Source organism: Corapipo altera, unplaced genomic scaffold, assembly GCF_003945725.1.
Source record: "Corapipo altera isolate COAL_440 unplaced genomic scaffold, ASM394572v1 2, whole genome shotgun sequence".
NCBI lineage: Eukaryota > Metazoa > Chordata > Aves > Passeriformes > Pipridae > Corapipo > Corapipo altera.
The window spans coordinates 3,209,103-3,221,592 of record NW_020884890.1 but is presented as its reverse complement, the minus strand read 5'-3'; the positions used below and the strand labels follow the sequence as shown (position 1 = coordinate 3,221,592).

The window sequence follows — 12,490 nt, the reverse complement described above, 5'->3', positions numbered from 1 at the left end:
TTTGTCTACTAACTTATGTTGCCAGAGCTTATACAGAGTCCTTTAGCTAAACTGCTAGTTAAACCACACCTATAAATGTATAAGAAATGCCAGTGAGATGATCCAGGCTCCACAATATCTGTTGTACATATTCACAGTCCTCCATTAACTTCAGAATTTCACTAAAATGTTAACTTGACACTAGTCTTCTTAAAATGATCAATTTAATTTTTCTTTCAGAACCCAGACTTCTTCAGTAAACAACTATGGTGTTCTACTGTTGATGATACATGATCACAGCCCTTCTGAACACTATGTATTAAAGATATAAGTTCTGCATTGCCAGACATGGAAGAATATCTTTTGCAATTCTGAAGTCACTACAACAATTACTTTATTCATTCTTTAAGAACTAAGATTTCACAGTGATATTAATATTAATATTCCATATCTTGCAGTTATTTTTCAGAAATTGAGAATAGGGAAAGTGGACTTTCTGCTTACATATCTGTCTCAATATACAAAAGAACTTGCACTGATCAAATCTTCTAATAAAACAAAAGTTTAAATCTTACTGCACTTTTTTGCAGCTAAATAGCATTATTTTATTTTCTATCAATGCACTGTTAAAAAAAAAACCTTAATGGAAATAAAAAACCATAATGAAATTGAAGCTTAATATGTTGTACATGTTTTTTAATGTGCATGCTCCACAGAGTGGCTATTTTTCACAAACTTCTTATGAGGCAACAGAGAATAAGCAACTGCCTTTTCCTAACAACATCATTGAATGCAGTGGATTTAATTATACTAAATTGATCATAATAACAGTTAATAGCAATTTAATTCCACCAATTATTTTGATACAAACTGTTGTTTTATAGTCTCTTTAAGATAAAAGCTTACTTAGTCATGCCACATCTTGAGTACAAATCATATTCTACACATCCTCAGAACTCTGCAATCAAAGGAGACACTCAGACATTAAAATTTAGCTCCCAAAAGAGACAAATCTGTGGTGTATAGTAATATATTCTTGTTCAGATTACTTACCTAAACAAATACTAAAAATATTCCTGTCATAGCTACTTTCTTTTGCTTTCTATCTCAAAAGAGATCATTAGTTTCACTTCTAAGAATGAAAATTTTCTATTTCTGAAACAACTTCTTGCAGGGACAAAAACGTAAAAACAGTAAAGCAGGACTCTAGTAACAGGCAACATACCTAAAACTTTGTTCTATATTATTTTCTAAGGAATATCAAAGGATACTTATGGATACTACAAGTGGATTCCATATTCTATGGCTGCCTTGGTCCCATGTTACAAGTATAGAAATTACATTAAGGAGCATACAGACAGGATATAGAGATCAGAAATAATGTTGGCCTGCAGAGCTGATGTAAATAGGAATTTTCATCATGTGATTATCTTCTTATTCAACACAGTCTTTCAGTTGCACTATAAATTAGTGTTGCAAGTCTAAATCCAACTGTAAACTTTCAAGGGTCTGAATGCTTGAATACAGTACTCTCATTTGAGCCAAGCTTTTCACTAAATGAGACTTTATTTGCATCTACAGTTTAAATAAGTGCATATTGTTTTCTAAGTTTAATTTCTGTAAGGAGTATTTAAGGTTGGTACAATGAGAGTAGCAAGAAAATTGAAGCAGGAAACTGCAAAGACAGAAAGGGCCAGAGGCACAGATCACTCTTTTTTCTCTAGCTAAATCTATAGTAGTAAATGAAACTGAAATCTGCAGGCTGTTCTCTGGACCTGAGGCTAACTAGACCCCAGGTCGTGTCTAAAAAAATAACTATGGTAAAATATTTTGTCAACATGAGTTTGGAATGATTCCTGAATTGCACTAACAGCAAACCTTTTGAGTCTCAGAATTGGAGGTGATAGCTAACCTCAGTGGCAACTGTAACAGGAAGAGTGATGACTTTGTAAAAATATGGATGATTACAAGTCAGGATGTGAACTTATGTTGTGGACCTATTTAGTGTAGTAGTGTAAGTGTAACCTCTGTGAAAAGAAAATGGGGTACTTTATTTATTTATTCCTTAGAATATGAAACAAATTTTATTTCCTCCTCACCTTGTATTATTAGAGAAATTTACATCATTAGCTTCATTTTTCTTATTTGTTTAGTTAAATCATGTTCTAAAACCAGACCAAGAAATAAGCTTCAGGCCCAGTAAATATGAGTCTGCTGTCAGAGGGAATGAGAAAAAATATGTTGTTGACTCATTAGTTCATCAGCAACATAAAAGTGTGTGTTACCTGATGTCTCAGTAGGGCAGAGTCAGCACCAACAGATCTACACAGTCTAAAATGGTGCATCGTGCAGCAGAGTGAAAATTTAATGACTGTGAGTGTAACTGGTATATATTCTAAATAAATCTACTGCAGGTAATAAGAGATTCTGCCTTACTCTGTAAATATTAGTATGGGATTGCAGGGGTTTCTTTGGTGAAGAAAGGTGTCTCAGGATTGTAGAATTGTAGGATAATTCAGTGCAGAAAGACTTCAAGAGGTCTCTGGCCCAACCTTATACTCAAAGCAGGGACAGCCAAGAGCTCAGATGGGGTTGCTCAGGGCTTTATTCAATCATGTTTTGAAAATCTCCAAGGGTGAAACCTGCACAACCTCACTGATTAGAGAGGTCTATATGTTCCATTCCTGAAGTTACCTCAAACACCCTTGCAAAGCTATGAAGATTTCAAAACCAGTACTGAGTCAAAATTGATGCCACCTTTTAAAAACGCATTAAGAAAACGCAAAATAATAATCAAATGCAATGAAGATGTTCCCAGCTTTAATTAAAAAATTGTCTGCAATAAAAAAGAGGAACTCAGGAATTATTATTTTTTTAGAATATGTGATAATAAAAATACTTTACTTCTGGGCATTCACAACTCCTATTTGACATAGATGTTTTCAAATATCTTACTACTTTTATTTAATTGACTGAATTCCAATATTACATCCTAAATAGTTCAATGGTTATTAGTTAATTGTTTGTTATTTTTTAGCATGGTCACATTCAAAGTGAAATTTCTAGAGACAAGTAAGTTTCAGCCTTGTTTCTAGAACAGATTTCTCTTTCCTATTAGAAAAAAACAGGGTCAAGAATTTTTATTCCCATGCACAGCATGACTGACACTTAATACTTTATCTGAACATCCCCCTTTCCCTCCTGCTCTTCCTCCATTTGTTTTGTTACCTTTTTGCCATTTTATGATAATTTCAAAAATGTCATTTAATCATCACTGAAAAATGTCAGAAAGTAAGGACATTCTGTAAAAGGATTTGGATTTCATACAGACACTGTCATGTTTAGGTACTGTTATCCAGCAGTTATCAAATTATTGTCTGACCTTTCCATCCTTCTAACCTGCGAGACATTGGGCGATGGATTTAGTACTGTTTAGACAGAATTCATCTTCAGGTTATAATTAATAGGCCAATATTTAATCATTACATTTATGTGATTACAAATGAGGAAACTGTGAGCTATTACTGCTGGCTTAGACTGAGGCACAATTACTGGTAGCTTACCCAGCAAAAGTGCTTGAGAGTTGCTGTATGCATTTCCACATTTATAATTATGCAAAAAGCTCTATCATCTTACTTGACCTTTAAAGCCCCAATGTGCTGATTGTAGGAAAAGTATTCTAAAAGACTGATGGAAATTTTATACAGTGCATATATAACCCAGTGATTGTATCATCAGCAAATGCTAAACAATAAGTTTAAAGTTGTTATTCTAATTTGGCCAGGCCTTGCTAGATTCAATCAAACACAATCAGAGGTGCATGGCTGACATTCTAACAAGCTTAGGGTGAAGGCAGCTAGTGCTTTGAATTGCATTAACTCATTTTCTGACAAATACCGGATATTAATTTCAAACGGTTTTTTATACAGGCACACAAAAATCCTTTTGAGTATCAATCACAAAAGCTATTAAAGACAAGGTAACAAATCTGTCTAAAGCTAATGTGAAAAGAACTACATTTGTAAATAGGGTGTTTGTGTGATAGAAATACATACATGGTCATGTAACCAGTTACAGTGTTAGCATCTCAAAATATGTAGAAGTAATAGTAATTAAAAAAAAATACAGAAAAGAAGATGTTTGAGCAGGTTTACTTCATTTAGCACGTCTGTCAATTCGTTACAAAAAAAATACCTGCCAGTTCCATTCCTGACCCTCTTCCACTCCATCTTAGGCTGCACTAAAACAAGTCTGATTTAAAGTGCTTAAGAAATATTGCTATCTTAATATAATGCTTTTATTCACAATTACAATATCATTTTATCAGGAAGGGAAGAAATTTAAAATATTTGCAAAATCATAATTGTTTTCTTAGAATTCTCACCTCATCTTTCTTCTGTAGAATGAAAATATCCAAGATGTCACACTGGGTTCAAGCCTTGGGGAAACCTGCCAAATCATTGCAAATAGAGCTACAGAGAGTGTATGTGATAGTTACACACATTATCAGCAAACTTCCTTTGTAAGCCAATAATGAAAATAGTGTGCTGCAGAACCTTGTGTGTATGCTTAGACATACAACCATTATATAATATCTACAAAATATGTTAGGAAAACATTCCTTTCCTTGATTGTAGTTCTAGATATGTTTAGCTCCTCTTTCTCATTCATGTTAACCATTAATCAGTAAGTTCAAAAAAACTTGAGAGGAGGAAAAAAAACTCCATAAACTGATCCATTAAAAAATTATTTTTTAGTCCACAGAATCAAAACTCTAATTTATTTCTTTACTTAATTTTTATTTTAGCAGCAAAACAAATTTTTTTTGTTCTTCATCTGAAGTTATTTACCATAGTATGGATGGGCCATTTTTCTTACAAAATCATTTATAGGGTTTTCTGTTAAAGAGATAGAACTATTTTGCATAATTTTCTAAAAGTATCTCAAAACAGAATTACAAGGAAAACATAGAGAACTGTTTGCAAATGTTGCTAATGTTAGCTCTCAGTCCTCTCAGTTAAAAAACTATAGAAGACCTTATCAAATAGTATGTGAGAAATCCTTTATATATCATCATCTGACAGAAAATAAGGAAGAAAACTTAATAAGGAAGAAATACTCTTTTTGTAACTAAGAAGTTTCAGAAGGTAATTTTTCATTGTTAAATATAAACTGAATCATACTTTATGTATAATATTCTACTTAAATTACAGACTGTTGCTGTAATAGAGCTATAGTTTTGGAGTTGTTTTCCTTCTGGTTTTGGAGGGGTTTCCTGGATATGCTGTTTTCACTATTTTTATGGTATCTATTTTACAAAGACATTTGAGTATTTTTAAACATATGGCTGATTGAACTATGATTTGTTTCATGTAAAGAGAGAAAGATAGACTGAAAGAAATTTCTACATAAGAGACTTATTTAGTTCTGATATTTCTTCACTGTACTTTCTTACATGAAGATAAAGTGCTCACTGCCAGTTGACTATTGTAATGTAAATGACCTTTGCATCATTAAAAATTGAAGGAAACCAAATTGTTTGCTTAGTACTTTCTGTTTATTGTTGAAAATTTATGCCTGTTTTTAAAAGCAACACTTTTAAGAGGGTGTTTGGATGTGAGAGGGAAATGGGAATGGATATATTAATATCAGGGCCTAAAATTACTGCCTTCAGCTTTAGGAATGATGCTTTTGATGATAAGTATTACATATCATAGTATCTTTGCAATTTCTAAAATGCCGTTTGTTTTAAAGTGCTTCTGTAGGTTATATCTTGCTTGTGATGAGAAAGAGGGGTATTTAAAATATTTGAGGTCAATAGGTGGGGTTTTTTTCAAACTACAAAGCCTTCTTGTTGTTGTTAATAATTTTCTTATTTTTTTATTCATGTCCTTATTATGTGTTTTGCCTTTTTTAGCGATTACTCTGCTCAGATTTACAATATGGCTTCATTTTAATGGAAGTTCAGACCCCAAAGACATACCAACTTACAGCTTCTTTTATGTTTATAGTCTGTAATATAAACCAGTTATGTACTTGATTTTCTTTCCTTGTTGTTTTAGTAACAGCCTAATTAATTTGCGAGATGGTAAAATGTGCCTATTTCTAAATTTACGCAGGCAAAGCATGGTACCATGTGAAGCAGAACTGTCAATCCTGAAGTTATCTTCCAATACTAGTATAACTAGAAATTTCTGGTCCGATTCACATTGGCTTAAAACAGGACCCATATTTGTTGGTGGTTTGCCTCATCGTTACACAACAAAACAGGTATTTTTATTATTGTTGTTTATTTTTATTTAAGATTTTTTATTTTAAGAATGGCATGTTGAGTAGGATATAACTGAAGAGATTTAAACCATGCAAAAAATAAAAATTATTTACAGCTTTTGGAGGATTACACGTAAGTGATGACTATGGTCCCTTGAAGTTTATTGCTCATGTGTGGGACTTTGGTAAGTGAATAGAAACAACATTCTGGTCTGAAGTCATGAACTGAAATTCTGTTTGCCTTGATTAGGCAGAGTTAAGGAGTAAATACGATCAAATTTAGAGGAAGTACCTTTTACCTCAGGTGCTGGTTCTACTAAGATGTGAAAATACTCTTATGGAGGATTTTGAGGTACAGTAGTCACAATAATAGATGCACATCACTTCAGTGATTTCCAATATAATTTTTTTTAATCACTCAAACTCTTCACGTTTGCACAGATGAAAGACCCAGGCCCTGTAATTCATTTGAAACTGGTACTGTGCACCCAAGTCAGTCTCTGACTCCCTTGTCTAAAGACAACCTGTGCTGCTACCTGGACTCTTTAACCCTCTTGTCTTATGTCCCAAACGCATTTCCAGAAGGTAAAGCTGTTCACATTACGTAACAAAGACTACTTGTCAGTGTTTGTATATTTTCCACACATAGTGAAATAAACTAAACTGTTAGCGTTGAGTTATTGTGGTCTGGGTCTCATTTATCTAAACACTGGTGTTTGGACAGGTGTTACCCCACAACTGTAGCAAATTTAATCTGTGGGGTTTTGTTTTCCCAGTGCACAGCAAAATCATATAATCAGAGATGGACATATGTAGTCCAATTTTAATTTTTTAAGCCATATTTTGGGTAGGTTTTACCCTGTGACAATTGAGTTAACCTTTTTATTTCTGTTCTGTTCTTCAGTAAGCGAGAGTCATTCTATCGTAAGGCAAATAGAGTAATTTCAAGTACCAGCAGGTTTTTGATGCTGCTATTATAATACAGCATTTTTAGATTGCTTTTACCCTATAATAAATTGCACAGTAACCAATGAAGTGGCAAGACTGTGGAAATCCAGCTTAGAAGTTCTTGTGAGTAGGTGCTTTTAAGGCTGTAAAATATTTAGCCAAAAGTATACTTTTAAATACCACACAATGGCATTAAAAGAACACATCAGCTAGTATTCCTGTTTATACAACTTTCCCCTTAATTCAAATGATCATACACAAACTATCTATTCATCTGCAATATTTTATCCTGAATCCATACGAAATTTTATTTACTACAGAAATGTATCTTCAATAAATATTCTATACTAATAAGATATAAGAAAATCATATTTTCATTGTTTAAATTACCTATCTTCTAGAAGCTAAGAAAAATGTTTTTGGGGATACCACAAAGAATTTATAGTGAAGGTTTAGAGAATTCAGTCCATGTGCAAGTTCAATTCTATGTATTTAGGAGCAGGTAAAGAAGCAATTTGTTTGAGAGTTATAATAATGATATGTATATGAGAATGAATTTTGTGATGCCAAATAGTTCTTCACTAGCTAAAGGTAACATAAAATACAGAAAAATAAATTTACCTTCAGGAAATTCAAATAGCAGTAAGAGACAATGGTTTAAGGGTAATTTACTGCTAAAAAAATTTGCCTATATATGTGTTGGATTGTCATATCAACCTGGGCTTTCTTTCTTTAAGGATGTTGCAGTTCATTAGATTATTCTATTCTTAATGCAGGATTATTCTATTCTTAATGCAGGTGAGATGTTGTGGTCCATGCTTGTCATCTAAGTTAGGCAGACATGTGCAAGTGCTCAGGCTGGTGATACTTAACCTCTATTACATATAGAGAGGAAAGCTTACATTCCTATAACTTTCCCAAAAGGAAAAAATACAGCCTTTACTCTCAGTTACCTCTCTAGTTTTCCACTGAGCTTTTTTGCAGGTCATTACTTTCTATTTGAGATGACCTCAGGCTTTTATTTCACTGTATTTTCTTTGCTTGTTATTTTTGTGTTCATTTTGATCTTAATGTCTCATTTTGCTTACTTTTTACATTTTTGTAGCTTTAGTTTTTTTAAGGTTTTTTTTAAGTGTTATTTTCCTTGACTTCCCTATCAAAGTCTGTAGGCTCTAAGCCACATAAGGTATATAAAGGCTATATTTTTCCCTTTTTGTTGGGGAATGGAGAACTGTCTGTCCAAGTACACTTTGTGTGAGCTTTTCAATCCCAGTAGGAAACCGCTCCATAAAGTTTCTTTCTCAACATTTTAGACCCAGACAGTCAGGCTTCTACAGTAAAATCTCCATCATCCCTTAAACAGAAAAGGTCTGTTTCTGACCTTCATCCTGCAGTTTGCTTCAAGGGAGATTTCTGCTCCAGCTGAGACTCAGCTTTTTCTAGCAAGTGCTCTGATCACTCTTGGAGTCAAGTTCGATAATGACCTTTATGATACCCATAGTATCGACCTAATAATACATTGTCTTATTTTACTGGAGTCCCTTCTCTCACTGGAGTAATTCACTCTGATGTTGGCTCTTCTACCTTCCAATATTGTGGAAGCTGGAGAGAATAGTTACTTCAGACCCTAACTCCTTCCGTTTCTGACTGACAGGAACTTCTAGCTGTCAGTACCAAAAACTTTTGACACAGAAGTTCCATATTACTGGTATTGGCTCATGCAACACTATTAATTTCCAGGCTAGATTCCTTTTCCTCTCATTTTGAGTGAATTTTGATATGATCTGTGAAGCCTTCAGGGTAAAATATTGCATCCTCTGAGGATTTCCTATACCACATATTCCTAATCAGCTCTCAAGTGTCTGTGCGTATTTTTCCTCATATTTCTCTTTTGTCTGTATGTTTATTGTTTGGTATTCCCTAGAGTCAGAGTGGTCTCCAAATGTAAGGCAAGGTGCAACAATTCTAATGGCTTCCCTAGCTGCTGCCACAGCTTGAGAAAGCAGTTCAGGAGAGTGGAGTCCTAACCTTTAAGGGAGTGATGTATTTGAAATAATACCTGTGATATCTGGCAAAGCAATGCTATAATACCCCAATAGATTTCCTCACTATACAGAAAATCTCAGACCTCCCAAATCACAAGGCCTAATTGCTGTGGCTGATGACGAGAAACAGTAGAGCAAGCCAAAGAACTACTTAAGTAGACCAGACATATAAAGTATTATGGAACCAGATAGGATGCTTACAAGCACACACCACTGGCTGGTGGTGTCACAAGGCCACTCTCCATTACCTCTGAAAGCCTAGAGCAATCAGAGGATATCCGTGAGGAAAGGAAAAGGACAAATGTGATGTTGTGTTCATCTTCAAAAAACCAAAGAGGAAGATGAGTAACCATGACCTGGTCAGGTCAATGGCACAACTCTTTCCTGAAATAAATGTAGAAACAAATCAGGGACAAGCAGATCCTTGGAAACAACCAGCATGGATTTACCAAAGGAAAATCTGCCTGACTAGTATGCTTGCCTTCCCTGTTGAGCTGACTGGCTCTGTGGACAAACAGAGGGCAGTAGATAATCCTTTGTTTCCCAGACTCAACTTCAGTCACAACTCGTCTGTCTCCTTCCTCTGAGCGGTGCAGGCGGATGGGGAGTGGGATTTGTAATCAGCACGTAAGAGTTTGTCTCTGCCACTTCGTCCTCCTATGCATCTACGGTTCTTTTTTCTCAGATACCCACAGGCCAAATATGGGAAAAGTATTTGCCTGGGTATGAATTCTGAAGTATCTGAAGGTGTGGGTAGAAAACAAGGTAACAGATACATGCACTGAAACACTTTGGATAAATTCATCCAAATTCAAGCACTGCAATCTGTTTCGTGCCCAGCAGGAAATTGTTTTTATGACTTTGTAAACTGTCCTTTGCAAAGTCTATTGGATTCATCTGACGGTGTAGGATGGCAGAGCCGAACAGCAGGAGGAAAGTGAAACTATAAATAGCTGGTTGGCAGACATCTTGTTCTGCTGTCTCTACATAGTGAAACCCCTTCAGTTTTGTGCCAGATTTGTCTATTACTTATTTTTAAATCGTGTCCTATTTTCTGATAAAGAATATGATGGGCATACTTCAGACTTGTCACATCTAATAAACAGGTAAATGTCTAAATCAGCTAAACAGTTAAATAACATCATCTTTCTAAAACATTGGGTTTATGATCACTGGTTTTTAAGACTTAAAATCGACAACAACAGAATTGAAATAAAATTACACAGAGAAAAAAGACTTTTTCCATCAAAAATTAAAGAAAAAATTATTTCTGAAATCTCAAGACTTGTTTCAGAATAATTAATTTCATGTTAATTTTAGTATCATTAATTGTTTACAATAGCTTTTTCCTCTGCAGAGAAGATTGGTACACTTAAAGGGAAATTAAAGACTGTTTTCAAATACCTACAGCAGCAGTTGATTGCAGTAATACTGTTATTTCTGCTGCTATAATTGCTCCAGTAATTTATATTTCTAGACTTAATGCTATTTTAGTATTGAGAAAGTTGAAATGTCATTATATCTTCATATTCCTTTTCAAGACAAGCAGTTCTCTATAATTAAACTTTGCAAGTATTAAAACAGGAAAGTTTCAGAAGGAAAGGAAGCTTCTGTACCAGGAGAGCAATCTTCTAAATAAAGATAAAAGATTAAGTGGAATGTATGCAAATATATCTATGGGCATCAGTAGGTTACTGATGGGGAAATGGCAAGAGATAATTGAGTGATATGCTCAGTGTGTTAAGGCTGAAACTAAGATGAGATGGAAATCATCATACATCTAAAGACTTCTGGTTAGACTATGAGCCCACAGTAGTCTAGAGGGCATGCATTTTAAATACAAATGTATAAAGTAGACTGTGCATATATAAGAAAACATGTAGTTTTCCTATGAAACAGAGAGACCGTGATATCACAATCATAGGAACTCCCCAGTCTCAAGATATTCTCAGATGTATCCATATGTAGGTAAAAATGTTTTATACAATTTAATAACCAACTGCTAAAACATATAAAAGTACGTTCTTTCTCTTGTAATAACTCATCCACAGAATTCAGTGGCATTGAGTGAAGAAATGGACAGTGGGGTTAAAAAATACAGAATCACACCCTTAATTTGGAATAATCTGAAAGGAGTTTGCTAAATGTTACAGTTGATGTGCTTTCATAGGCTAAAGCAACAGTAATCCTGTAACTGTCTAGTTAGACACAGTTTATGATCCATTTCTCCTGCCAGAACATCACAAAGCAGTGGGAGAATTTAGTACAATCTGTGCAGTGTTTTAGATTTGATTATCTGGCATTCATCTTATCTGATAAAGCTGGAGCACTGACAGTAACTTTCACATAATAATTTATAATAATATTATATGCACATGATGCTTTAACACCCTGCCACAGCAGTCATTGGATTGTGAGGAAATTACAGTGGTCCTGAGATTCCTGGAGAAGCCAACAAAGGAAAGGACATACAATTTGTCATAGGACTGCAAGGAATACTAGACTGTTACATGGCTGCAACTGTCTGCTATAGTGGTGTAAGCAAGAGTGGGTAGTTTGAAGCCTTAGAGGGGCCAGGCCCTGAACCTCTGCAAATTTCCTGTTGATCCACAGCACACCTGAAATTTTCATACTTAATTATTAAGAATTCTATTTTGTAAAACCATTTAAATTTTGCAGATTTTTGACATAATTGTTGCCAGTCAAATTGTCATATCTGCTCATAGAGTCCTCTAAGTTTAAAAAAAAACCTGCTTGAGTTTTCTTAATTTTATTTTTTTTAATCAATGTGTACAATGAGACTGTAGACTGGTTATAAGCCTAGTGCAAAACCAAGAGTTATATTTCTTGTAATTTCTCTAATGGTTCCAAGAAACAATTATTTACAGCATCTAAAAATGTAGTCCCTCCAACATATTTTGTCATGATTTCCTGCCAGACTTATGAGTAATTAAACTCTCTTATTACTGTGTTTCTGCCTTGCCCTTTCTAACCTTCTCTAGTATTTAACAAGTGTTATCATCACTTTGGTGATATATAATATGGTTCTAATAATGTATTTTTCTTTCTGCATGAAATTTCAGTGTAAAGTGATTTGTGCCAATTTGTATATATTTATACTGGTATATTGACTTTTTTCAGTGTAACCTACACCGAAAAAGGTTTTAACTCTTGCATCACAATATCCCAGTGTTTATCTTTCTACCATCAAGATGCTTATCATATTCCTATTGTTTGAATACTTCTTT

At 34.2% G+C, this 12,490-nt stretch overlaps 1 protein-coding gene across 1 annotated transcript in view; it reads left to right on the top strand.

The window, feature by feature from the left end:
- The window catches only part of EYS (eyes shut homolog), an 853,574-nt gene that overhangs the window by 586,444 nt on the left and 254,640 nt on the right, over positions 1 to 12,490 (top strand). Inside the window, exon 36 of the mRNA XM_027644956.1 lies at positions 6,099 to 6,249. Coding sequence (XP_027500757.1) covers positions 6,099 to 6,249 — 151 coding nt within the window. The remainder of the gene's footprint in view (positions 1 to 6,098; positions 6,250 to 12,490) is intronic.